At 43.3% G+C, this 12,465-nt stretch overlaps 1 protein-coding gene across 1 annotated transcript in view; it reads left to right on the top strand.

The window, feature by feature from the left end:
* LOC140210885 (monocarboxylate transporter 5-like) overlaps positions 1–12,465 on the top strand; it is a 79,553-nt gene that overhangs the window by 60,410 nt on the left and 6,678 nt on the right. Inside the window, exons 5-7 of the mRNA XM_072280141.1 lie at positions 897–1,577; positions 7,704–7,915; positions 10,574–10,667. Of these exons, the coding sequence (XP_072136242.1) occupies positions 897–1,577; positions 7,704–7,915; positions 10,574–10,667 (987 nt within the window). The remainder of the gene's footprint in view (positions 1–896; positions 1,578–7,703; positions 7,916–10,573; positions 10,668–12,465) is intronic.

The following is a 12,465-nucleotide window of genomic DNA, read 5'->3' as shown; positions in this document are numbered from 1 at the left end:
AAGAACAGGCCATGGCACAGTAAAAAAGTTCAAAGTCTCTCGGAAGTCCCACATCTCACACAGACGGGAGAAGGAAGAAAACTCTCCCTGCCATGCCCGACCACAGACATCTGAAAAGTTCGAGCTGCGATCAGCCCTCCGACACCAAACACCGAGCACCATCTCTATCCGAACGCTTTGACCTCAGCCTCGGTCGCCAGCAGCAGACAAGGCCGGGATTTTGGGGCCTTTCCTCCGGAGATTCTCGATTGCACAGTAGCAGTGGCAGCGAACCGAGCATTTCAGAAATTTCTCCAGATGTTCCTCTGCTTCTCACGTCTGTCTCCATCAAATCAGAATTGTGCACGGCACCCTACTTACAAACACAATATCATTTCACCGGAGAGGCTACGCGCGCTGCGTCACATCGCCATCTTCTCCTCCCGCCCTTTTTTTCCTTGTTTTCCTTCTGTGCATGAAGGATACACTCTAGACTGACCTTAGGAAGTTTTGCTTGTATTTAAAATCTCCCTCAACCACGCAATTAGATCATAAAGCTGCTCAAGATGAAGGGTTTCAGCCCAAAACATTAACTCTTTATTCCTTTCCATAGATGCAGCCAGATCTGCTGAGTTCCTCCAAAATTTTGTGTATGTTATTATGGATTTCTTGTATCTTAAGAATCTTGTGTTTATCGTTGTTCCTGTATATCTATCTCTGTTCAATTAGCTCACTGCAGATGCATAACTTACCAAAGGTGTGTAATGCTTTAAAAAGTGAAAATATATTCTGATAATTTTGATTTCTTTTCAGGATTCTACTTTTTCCCCTGCCATTTTCAAATGGAAAGACATATTTAAATTTGTGCCTTTCAAAGTGATTTTAAAACAAATTACTTTAATGCTCATATCATGCAGGCACCGTTCTCATCCTGTGTGGATTAACACTGCACTTAATTCCACTTGGCATGCTGAACCGTCCAATTTACTTGAAGCAAGATGTGGCCGAGACCCGTGACTGGAGACAAGACCACCAGAAGAGGTCGGGTCTGCTTGAAGAGAAAAAGGACGTGAACACTGAAGGGGAGTCACCGTTTCCAGTCAGTCACCACAAGCCCATGGAAGTGCCTACTCTCCAGACATGGAATGGCCTAGAGGAACCTATCATTTTATTGCATGATGGGAAACAGGCTAGTGAGCAAAACTGTTGCACCCCCAATGACTTGTCTGTTTTGGAGCCCAGGGAATCTTCCTTATCTCAAGACCCTCCCCTTTTAAGACAGATGAATTCCACTCCCCAAACAAGCTGCAGGGTCCCAAACAAAACTTCAAATCAATTTGTGGCCTCCAAAACCATGCCAACTGATATGAAACACAAGGGCTTCTGCAGAGAATTTGGTGACCAACTGAAATCCATTTCTGTCGAAGTGAAAAGCCTTATTGATTTGACTCTGCTGGTGAACCCAATGTTTATTATTTTCACTTTATGCAGCTTCCTCAGTCAACTGGCCTACTTCATACCTTACTTTCACCTGTTCGCTAAAGCCAAGGCTTTGGGCATTGACCCATTTCAAGCAACCTTACTCATTTGTGTTGCTGGTGAGTATGTTGTTGTATAATTACATTGATAAGTAGTTGGTCTGATGTGCGTATTTGAAACTCACAACATGCACCACACACGCACACGCACACCCACACATTGCACACACATGCTCTAGATACATTGGTAATTAGGTAGCAATATTTGGATATAGGTTGCAATGACAAAATTGGATTTATAGAATAAAAGTCATACTTATATAGTGTCTTTCACAGCTTCTGGATGTGCTAAAGCTCCTTACAGCCACCGAAATGATGATGAAGTGAAATAGCTGTTGTAAGATAAATAAGTAAGGAGTTTATGCACAAGTTCCAGGAGCAGCATTGTGATAGCGACAAAATAATCAAGCTCTAGTTGAAGTTTATTGTCATTCAGTTGTACACATGAATACCACCAAACAACACAATGTTGCTCAGGACCAAGGTGGAGGAACGTCCTATTTCTGTTGGAAATAGAAAAGTAGGAATCCATATTTTGCCATGTTGCATTATTCATCCCATTTTCCCTGCTCTCAACCAGACATTCGGTGCTCAGGAATATATATACTGTCGATTCTAAGTATGTTCTCTGGAGACACTTAACGTTGAATCTATGTCAGTTTTCAAAACAATCCCTTTCTCTCAATTCACACAAAATGCTGATGGAACTCAGCAGGCCAGGCAGCATCTGTGAAAAAGAGTAAACAGTCGACGTTTCAGGCTGAGACCCTTCAGCAGAACTGACTCTACTCCATATGCATTATATACTCTATATAATGTCCACTATATTCTTTCTTGTGAATGAAAAATCATTCTCGTGAATCTTTTCTGAACCCTCTCCAATGTCAGTATATCTTTTCTAAAATAAGGAGACCAAAACTGCAAACAATACTCCAGCTGTGGTCTCACGAGTGCCTTATGGAGCCTCAACATCACATCCCTGCTCTTATATTCTATACCTCTAGAATCAATGCCAACATTGCATTTGCCTTCATCACCACCGACTCAACCTGGAGGTTAACCTTTAGGGTGTCCTGCACAAGGACTCTCAAGTCCCTTTGCATCTCTGCATTTTGAATTCTCTCCCCATCTAAATAATAGTCTGCCTGTTTATTTCTTCCATCAATGTGCATGAGACCATACACTTTCCAACACTGTATTTCATTTGCTATTTTTTGCCCATGCCCCTAAGCTATCTAAGTCTCTCTGCAGGCTCTCTGTTTCCTCAACACTACCCACTCTTCCATCTATCCTTGTATCATCGGAAAATGTAGTCACAAATCCATTAATCCCATAGTCCAAATCATTGATATACATTGTAACAAGCAGCGGTGCCAACACCAACCCCTGTGGAACTCCGCTGGTATCTGGCAGCCATTCAGAATAGGATCCCTTTACTCCCACTCTCTGTTTACTGCTGATCAGCCAATGCTCCACGCATGCTAGTAACTCCCCTGTAATTCCATGGGTGCTTATCTTGCTAATCATCCTCACGTGCGGCACCTTGTCAATGGCCTTCTGAAAATCCAAGTACACCACATTTACTACATCTCCTTTATCTACTCTGCTTGTAATTGCAGTAGGTTTGTCAGGCATGATTTTCCTTTCAGGAAACCATGCTGGCTTTGGCCTGTATGTCATGTGCCTCCAGGTACTCATCCCTAATCTCATCCCTAACAATCGATTCCAACAACTTCTCAACCACTGAAGTCAGGCTAACAGGTCTATTGTTTCCTTTCTGCTGCCTCCCACCCTTCTTATATAATGGATTAACATATGCAATTTTCCAGTCATCCGGTACAATGCCAGAATCTATCGATTCTGCAATCTCTCCAGCAACTTCTTTCAGAACCCAAGGGTGATTCCATCAGGTCCAGGAGATCTATCCTCCTTCAGACCATTAAGTTTCCTGAGCACCTTCTCAGTCAGAATTTTCACCGCACATACTTCACTTCCCTAACACTCTTGAAAGTCCAGTATACTGCAGATATCTTCCACTGTGAAGACCGATGCAAAATACACATTCAGTTCCTCTGCCATCTCTGTGTCTCTCATTACAATATCTCCAGCATCATTTTCTATTGGTCTTATATCTAATCTCAACTCTGTTTTACCCTTCACATACTTAAAAAAGCTTTTAGTATCATCTTTGATATTAGTCGCCAGCTTCCTTTCATAATTCATCTTTTCCTTCCTAATGACCTTCTTAGTTTCCTTCTGCAATTTTTTTAAAGCTTCCCAATCCTCTATCTTCCCACTAGTTTTGGCTTCCTTGTATGCCCTTTCTTCTGCTTTTACATTGGCTCTGACTTCACTTGTCAGCCACTGTAGTGTCCTTCTTCAATCCAATAATTTCTTCTTATTTGGAATATATCTGTCTTGCACTTCCCTCATTTTTTGCAGAAACTCCAGCCATTGCTGCTCTGCTGTCCTTCCTGCTAGCGTACCTTTCCAGTCAACTTTGGCCATTTCCCCCCTCATGCCACTGTAATGTCTGTTCTAAGTTATGAGCTGTCCGACAAGCTGGACAACAGGATGCTTTCCTTCCATCTGAATTGAGATGCATGACACCATGGTTGGCAGACTCTCCTACAAGTGGCACACAAAGAGATGTCTTGTCTCAGGCATGATTCTGTCTCATTTTACGATAAAGTCATGGAGCACTACAGCACTGAAGCAGGCCATTCAGTTCATCTAGTGTATGCCAGCCTGGTCTTCTGCCTAGTCCCATCTACCACACCTAAAATATCATCTTCCATACCCTCTCATCCATGTACTACCTTCTAACTTCTTTTAAATGTTACAAATGAAATCTAATCTATCACTTTGTTCCATGTTCACACCACCTTCTTAGTGAAGAAGTCCTCTTTCAGAGTCCCCTTAAATATTTCACCTTTCACCCTAAACCTATGATCTCTAGTTCGCACAACCTGCCGGGAAAAAAGAATTCATCCGATCGATACCACATATTTGATGATTAGGCTACATGGTAGCATTAACTCCCATTCAGACAGAAGCTGCACAAACATCAATGGAATGATAATTGGCTTAGTTAGAACAGAAAATGTTGGAAATGCTCTGCAGGTCAGACAGCATTTGTGGAAGGATAAACAAAACTAACATTTCAGGGTGATCCTTTAGCAGAACATTGGTTTGAAGGATTACTGACCTGAAATGTTGATAGTTTTTCTCTCCACAGATGCTGCCTAACCTGCTGAGTTTTCACAGCATTTTGAGTCCATCATTCAGTGACACAGACAGGCCTCAGCACAAGCCTGAAGTGTCAGTGTAGACTGTGTAGACAGCTTACCAAACAGTGTTTGAAGCCATAGCTTTCTAGTTCCTGTGATACAGCAAATTCTAGCTTGGCTGACTTCATCCCAGAAGGTGTAGATAAAGTTAAGCAATTCCTAAAACAGAAAGAAAAATTGAACATGAAAGATCCTGCAGATGCTGGCAATCCAGAATAACACACACAAAATGCTGAAGGAATTCAGCAGAACAGGCAGCATCTACAGAGAAGAATAAACAGTCGACATTTTGGGCAAAGATCCTTCATCTGGGCTGGAAAGGAAGGGGGAGAAACCAGAGTAAGAAGGCAGGTGGGCAAGGGAGGGGAGATGAGGTAAGAAGCTTGGAGGTGATAAGTGGAAAAGTTAAAAGGCAGAAGATGAAGGAATCTGAAGCAACACTCACAACACGCTGGAGGAACTCAGCAGGTCGGGCAGCATCCATGGAAACGATGAATCGACGTTTCGGGCCGGAACCCTTCATCAGGACTGAAGAGGGAAGGGGCAGAGGCCCTATAAGGAAGGTGGGGGAGGGTTGGAAGGCGAAGGCTGGTAGGTTCAGTTGAAAAACCAATAATTTGAAAGACAAAGGGGTGGGAGAGGGGAAGCAGGGAGGTGATAGGCAGGAAAACAATGGCTAGTAGAAGGAGGCAGAACCATGAGGGAGGTGATAGGCAGCTGGGGGAGGGGGCAGAGTGACATAGGGATAGGGGAAGGGAGGGGGAGGGAATTACCGGAAGTTGGAGAATTCTATGTTCATACCAAGGGGCTGGAAACTACCTAGACGGTATATGAGGTGTTGCTCCTCCAACCTGAGTTTAGCCTCATCATGGCAGTAGAGGAGGCCATGTATGGACATATCTGAAAGGGAATGGGAAGTAGAGTTGAAGTGGGTGGCTACCGGGAGATCCTGTCTGTTGTGGCGGACGGAGTGGAGGTGCTCGACGAAGCGGTCCCCCAATCTGCGTCGGGTTTCACCGATGTAGAGGAGGCCGCACCGGGAGCACTGGATGCAATAGATGACCCCAACAGACTTACAAGTGAAGTGTTGCCTCACCTGGAAGGACTATTTGGGGCCCTGAATGGTGGCAAGAGAGGAGGTGTAGGGACAGGTGTAGCATTTACGCTTACAGGGATAAGTGCCGGGTGGGAGATCTGTGGGGAGGGACATGTGGATAAGGGAGTCGCAGAGGGACTGATCCCTGCGGAAAGCAGAGAGGGGTGGAGAAGGAAAGATGTGCTTAGTGGTGGGGTCCTGTTGAAGGTGGCGGAAGTTACGGAGGATAATGTGCTGGATCCGGAGGCTGGTGGGGTGGTAGGTGAGGACAAGGGGAACTCTGTCCCTGTTGTGGTGGCGGGAGGATGGGGTGAGGGCCAAAGTGCAGGAAATGGAGGAGATGCGGGTGAGGGCATCATTGATGACGGTAGAAGGGAAACCACGATCCTTAAAGAAAGAGGATATTTGAGATGTTCTGGAACGGAAAGTCTCATCCTGGGAGCAGATGCGGCGGAGACAGAGGAACTGGGAATAGGGAATGACACTTTTGCATGTGGCGGAGTGGGAAGAGGTATAGTCGAGGTAGTTATGAGAGTTAGTGGGCTTGTAGAAGATATCAGTGGACAGTCTGTCTCCAGAGATGGAGACCGAGACATCGAGAAAGGCGAGAGAAGTGTCCGAGATAGATTGAGAAAGGGGCCAGCTACCCATCACCTCCCTCATGGTTCCGCCTCCTTCTACTACCCATTGTTTTCCTGTTTATCACCTCCCTGCTTCCCCTCTCCCACCCTTTTGTCTTTCAAATTACTGGTTTTTCAACTGAACCTACCAGCCTTCTCCTTCCAACCCTCCCCCACCTTCTTTATAGGGCCTCTGCCCCTTCCCTCTTCAGTCCTGACAAAGGGTTCCGGCCCGAAACGTCGACTCATCGTTTCCACAGATGCTGCCCGACCTGCTGAGTTCCTCCAGTGTGTTGTGAGTGTTGCTTTGACCCCAGCATCCGCAGATTATTTTGTGTTTAGGAAGGAATCTGATAGTAGATTATGAGAGAAAGGGAATGAAGAGGGGCACTAGGGGGAGGTGATAGGCAGGTGAAGAGAAGAGGTCAGAGTGGAGAAATAAAGAAGGGAAGGAGAAAAAATGAAAAAACAAATAACCTGAATTTGGAGAAATCAATGTTCATGCCATCAGGTTGGAGGCTACCCCAATGGAATATGAGGTATTGTTCCTCCACCCTGAGAGTGGCCTCATCGCAACCAAGATCATAAAAGCACATTATTTAAATGTTATCTCTTGTTTTAGTTACCTACTTTGAAAAAAATTGACTGTTTGACAGTCCACATTACAAAGACCACTCTTATTCTGTAGTACTCTTATGACCATGAAATGCTTTGGCAAATCTTGAGTATTTGGAAGACACTAATAAACCAGAAATCTTTCTCAAAGAGTACTTGATTAGTGCATTATGCAGCTAGACTACTAGGAGCCTTATTCTCATCAGGTCTCATTTAATAACTGGTTTGATTTGTGATGTTATCCTTTGCGCTATAGTTCCCCTTGCAAAATGAAAGGTAAAACTAATAAATCTTCCAAATATGCAGTCTTAAGACAAAATTGACGTCTTTAAAGATGTGAACTTGGGGCAAATTTCTAGGGCACTGGAACAGGATGAGGGATATTTTGGATGGTTCTGTGAAACAGGCAATGCAGGTATGAAAAGCCAAATAATTGATGTTCTCTTATCTTATGATTTATCATTTTGCCAGTTATGTTATGATGCTAACTGACATTTTGGTGTTGCCGACTTACGATACGTCACAGTCACGGGCTGCTTTCCTAAAGTACAAGTTTTTCTTTCAGGAGTCGTTGAGATTGTGGCTCAGCTCATCTCGGGCTATATCGCTGACCGCAACTTCATCAAGAAGTATCATTACCATAAAATCTACCTTCTGTTTTGTGGAGCTGTCAATCTTCTGGCACCCCTAGCAAAAACTTTCCCAACACTCATGGTGTACATAGTGTTCTTTGCCATGTTCTGTGGGGGTTATCTGACCTTGTTGCTGCCAGTCCTGGTGAGAGGGAATTTACTTATTATTTTGTATATATATTTGTCCCCTTTCCATATAGGTCCTTCTGCATACACAGATCTCCCGCGTCTTTGCGGCTTCTTAGTAGTACTGCTCAGTCAGAGTGCTGGGTGGAGAATAGATTGTAGTAGATGAGAGAGAATGGAAGAAAGCTTAAGTACAGTGAGCATGGAGTGTAGGGTTAAATGGTCTATTCTTGTTCATATATTCTGATTTAGGGTGGCTTTGCCTCTCTATATTTGAGTAAGCTTTCACTTTCTTGAAGGTGCACAATTTTAGGGTGGTTGGAGGAAAGTATAGGGGGAATGTCAGAGATAAGTTTTTTTACACAGAGTGGTGGGTGCGTGGAATGCCCTGCCATGGTGCCATGGAAGCAGATCCATTACGGGCATTTAAGAAACTCGTACATAGGCTCAGGGATGATAGAAAAATGGGGGGAATGGTTAGATTGATCTGGGAGTAGGTTAGAGGTCTGGCACTATATCATGGGCTGAAGGGCCTGTGATGTCTCTGTTCTTTGATCTTTGACTAAAAATCATATGGTGAACATAGGATAAAAAATACTGGCACCTATTTCTAAGCAAATAAAATTGTAAAGGCAATGTTACATTCTGGAGAAATATATTGAGGCCATACTTTGCGATACTTGGTCCAGTTACACCCTGCACACTACAGAAAGGATATTGGTGAAAGTGCAGAGATGAAAACAAGGATGTTGCCATGATTGATGAAAAAGATTGGGAAAGCTGGTCTGCTTTACTCTAAAAACACAGAAGGTTAAGAAGAGGCCAGATAAAGGTTTTCAAAAATACTGAAGGAGATAAGGGGATTGATAGTGAGGGGTAGGCAAGGATTGAAGCAATTGGGTCAGACCCCAGAACAAACATGGTTCAAGTATCAAAAAAAAACTAGCTGATGAAGATTGCAAAGGATTTCCTTTACAGTGAAAGTGGTGAGGAATTGGACATTTCTACCATAAGAATGGTTAACGCATATCATATTGTTGCTTGATGTAAAGATAAGGAGGAAATCATTGTGATAGTGGGGACTGAACTTGGTGGATGGTGATGGGGTGGAAATTAGATTGGGTGATGATTCACATGTATTCTGTACACCACCATAGGTCAGGTAAGCAGAATAGTTCTTTTTTGTTTAATATACCCAATTCCACATCATAAAAAAGGTTTACATTGCCAATGTCCACATTACATCTTCTATTTATGCCACAGAAAGTTACAGAAGGTTTAAATTAAGGGAGAGAATGATCTTAGTTATAAGCACTGGACATCAATGTTGAAATCAATGGAACAACAGAATTTCAGAATGGGATTTCAACACATTACCAAAGGGCATCTTCAGAGTCTACAACAGAGAGTGGGTCTTTTACTGTAGACTGCAATATGAAGGCATTCAAATCACAATATTATGGTTAGATTTCAGAATTGGGATCAGCTTTATTATCACTGACATACATTATGCCTTGAAATTTGTGGCTTTGCACAGCAGTAGAGTGCAATGCATAAAGTTTACTATAAATTATGATGAGAAATAATTAAATAAGTAGTGCAAAAAGAGTAGTGAGGTAGTGTTCATGGGTTCATTGTCCATTCAGAAATCTGATGGCGGAGGGGAAGAAGCTGTTCCTGAAATGTTGTCTGTGTATCTTTAGGCTCCTGTAGCTCTTCTCTGATTGTAGTAATGAGCAGATGTCCTGGCTGGTGGGGTTTCTTAATGATGGATGCTGCCTCTTTCGAGGCATCGCCCTTTGAAAATGTCTTTGATACTGGGGAGGCTTGTGCCCATGATGGAGCAACCCTCCGCGGATTTTTCCTATCCTGTGCAACCAGATGATGATGCAACTAGTTCAACTGCTCTCCACAGTACATCTGTAGAAATTTGCTAGAGTCTTTGGTGACAAACCAAAATTCCTCAAACTCCTAATGGCATATAGCTGCTGGCTTGCACTCTTCATAACACTTGCTCATCACTATCTGAGATTCTGCCAACAACAATTGTGTCAACAGTGAATTTATAGATGGCATTTGAGCTGTGCCTAGCCACACGGTCATAGGTGTCGAGAAAGTAGAGCGGCAGGCGAATCATGCACCCTTGAGGTGTGCTTGTGTTGATTGTCAGCGAGGAGAGGATGTTATTTCTCATCCACGCTGTGGTTTCCCTTTGGGGAAGTCAAGGATCCAGCTGCAGAGGGAGATACAGAGGCCCAGGTTTTCAAGCTCATCGATTAGTACTGAGGGGATAATGGTTTTGAATGCTGAAGTGTGATCAGTAATCAACAGCCTGACATGTGGATTTCTGTTGTCTAAGTGGTCTAAAGCCAAGTGGTGAGCCTGTGAAATTACATCCACTGTAGACCTATTGTGGCGGTAGGCAAGTTGTAGTGGGTCCAGGTCATTTCTTAAGCAGGAGTTAATTCTAGCATGATCAACCTCTCACAGTAGATTTGAATGGAACTGGTTAGTCAATATTTTAGCAAGGTTGTAACAACTGAGTGAGGCTAATATTCCAGGGCTGGATCTGCTGGATTTTACAAAACATTCTATTCATGAGAGTGATTAAAATGTCTTCAGAGTGACAGAACTCTCAACATATTACATGAATAATTTCTGTTTTTTTTTCATTAAGGTTGATTTTATTGGAAACCGTAGAATACAGAAGGGAATAGGGCTCTTTCAGTTCTTTATAGGGATTGGCTGCTTGATAGGGCCACCGGCTGCAGGTAAGCAATATTCCCAGGTGTGTTCTTGCACCCATCTGTGATATGATTGAATGAATTTAAGTACTGTATAAAACCCAGTAGCTTAGAAGCCAACGGGAGACTCACATGTCAAATTATTTGAATTGCCTTGATTGTATAGCATGGTAGCATACCAGTTAGCATAACAATGTTGCGGGGCAACGACTCAGAATCAATTCTGCTGCTGTCTGTAAGGAATTTGTACTTTCTCCTCGTGACCCCATGGCTTTCCTCCAGGTGCTTTGGTTTCCTCCCACATTCCAAAGACATACCAGTTAGTAAGTTATTTGGGCATGTGGATGTAACTGGGTGATGTGGGCTCACTGGATCAGAAGGGCCTGTCACCATGCTGTATTGCTAAATCTATGGTAAATCAAGTATGACAGATCCAAATTAGGTAAAGCTGTTAACTGATATTCTTTCTTTATTCAGAAAGAACAAATGAGCTGCTTAATGGAATGTCAATCCATTCTGTCAATGTCATAGCTAGAAGAACAATTGTAAAGTTTATGCAAAGGGAGACCATGTTGGTCTTAAATTTGTTTAGACTTTTGTTAGCTATTTAATCTCAGGCAGATGGCAAAGACGCTCAAGTTGATCTCACTCATTTAATTAAGCTAAACCAGGATGCCAGATCTGACTGTGATCCATTTAGCCCTGCTGGATGTGCACAAAGCCTGGATGAGAATCGAACTGGACTAATGCTCATCGAGATACAAGAGGCCACAGGGTACTTGTGTAACACATCAAGTTGAGGACGAGTTTAGGGGAAGCAGAGGCTGGATAAGAAGAGAAATCACTCACCCAGCTTTCAGCTGCCCCTGTTTTCCAATTCTACCACTACTCCCCTCTCCTACCTGGCATGACCTGCCGGTAATCAAGTTCGAGTTCAAGTTCAGTTTATTGCACCGTACACACGTATACCACCAAATGAAACAATGGTTCCCTGGACCAAGGTGCACACACAGTACACGTAACTCACACACATAACACATAAAATAATATCACCTCAAATTAATTAACAAATTATAAGGAGCATTTATGATACAAGTTATAAAGTAAACTGTATAATGCTACTAGTGAGACCTGGGTGGTGGCAGGGAGTTCAGTAGTCATATGGCCTGGAGGAAGAAGATGTTTCCCATCCTAATAGTTTTTGTCCTAATGCTGCGATACCTCCTGCCTGATGGTAGGGGGTGAGTGAAATGGTTAGGTGGGTGGGAGAGGTCACTGACAATGTTAAGGGCACTGTGTATGCAGTGCTCCCAATCAATATCGCTAATAAGTGGAAGAGAGACTTCAATAATCCCCCTTTTCAGTCCACCAACCACTTTAGACTCCTGTCTTACCCCTCTTCTTCTCCTCTTTATACAGACCATCTCACCTCCCCACTCTCAGTCCTGATGCAGGGTTTTGACCTGAAACGTTGGAGATTCCTTTCACCCAACTGATGTGGCTCACCTCCTGAGATCCTCCAGCAGAACGTTTGTTGCTCTGGTGATTTATCTGACCAACTGCCTTTTAATCACATGCTAGGAGAAATTAGATACACCATCGTAAGGTGATACAGAAGTCACTGATATGAAGCCGTAACTTTGGAAATCGTGTGAAGCTATTGGGCACCTGACTGTTCACTAGGTACTAAGATGCATGACTATGTCATTGGTAACTTGATGAGCTTGGGACTCCTGGTGTTGCAATCAACATACTTCGGTTTTCTCATCTCCATTTTAGTCTGCTTGATCTTTGAATTGATTCCCTCAAGTGGAGGAGTCCTTTG

Source organism: Mobula birostris, chromosome 16, assembly GCF_030028105.1.
Source record: "Mobula birostris isolate sMobBir1 chromosome 16, sMobBir1.hap1, whole genome shotgun sequence".
In the NCBI taxonomy this organism is placed as follows: domain Eukaryota; kingdom Metazoa; phylum Chordata; class Chondrichthyes; order Myliobatiformes; family Myliobatidae; genus Mobula; species Mobula birostris.
The sequence above is the reverse complement of the archived record's forward strand: the minus strand, read 5'-3'. Positions and strand labels throughout refer to the sequence as shown.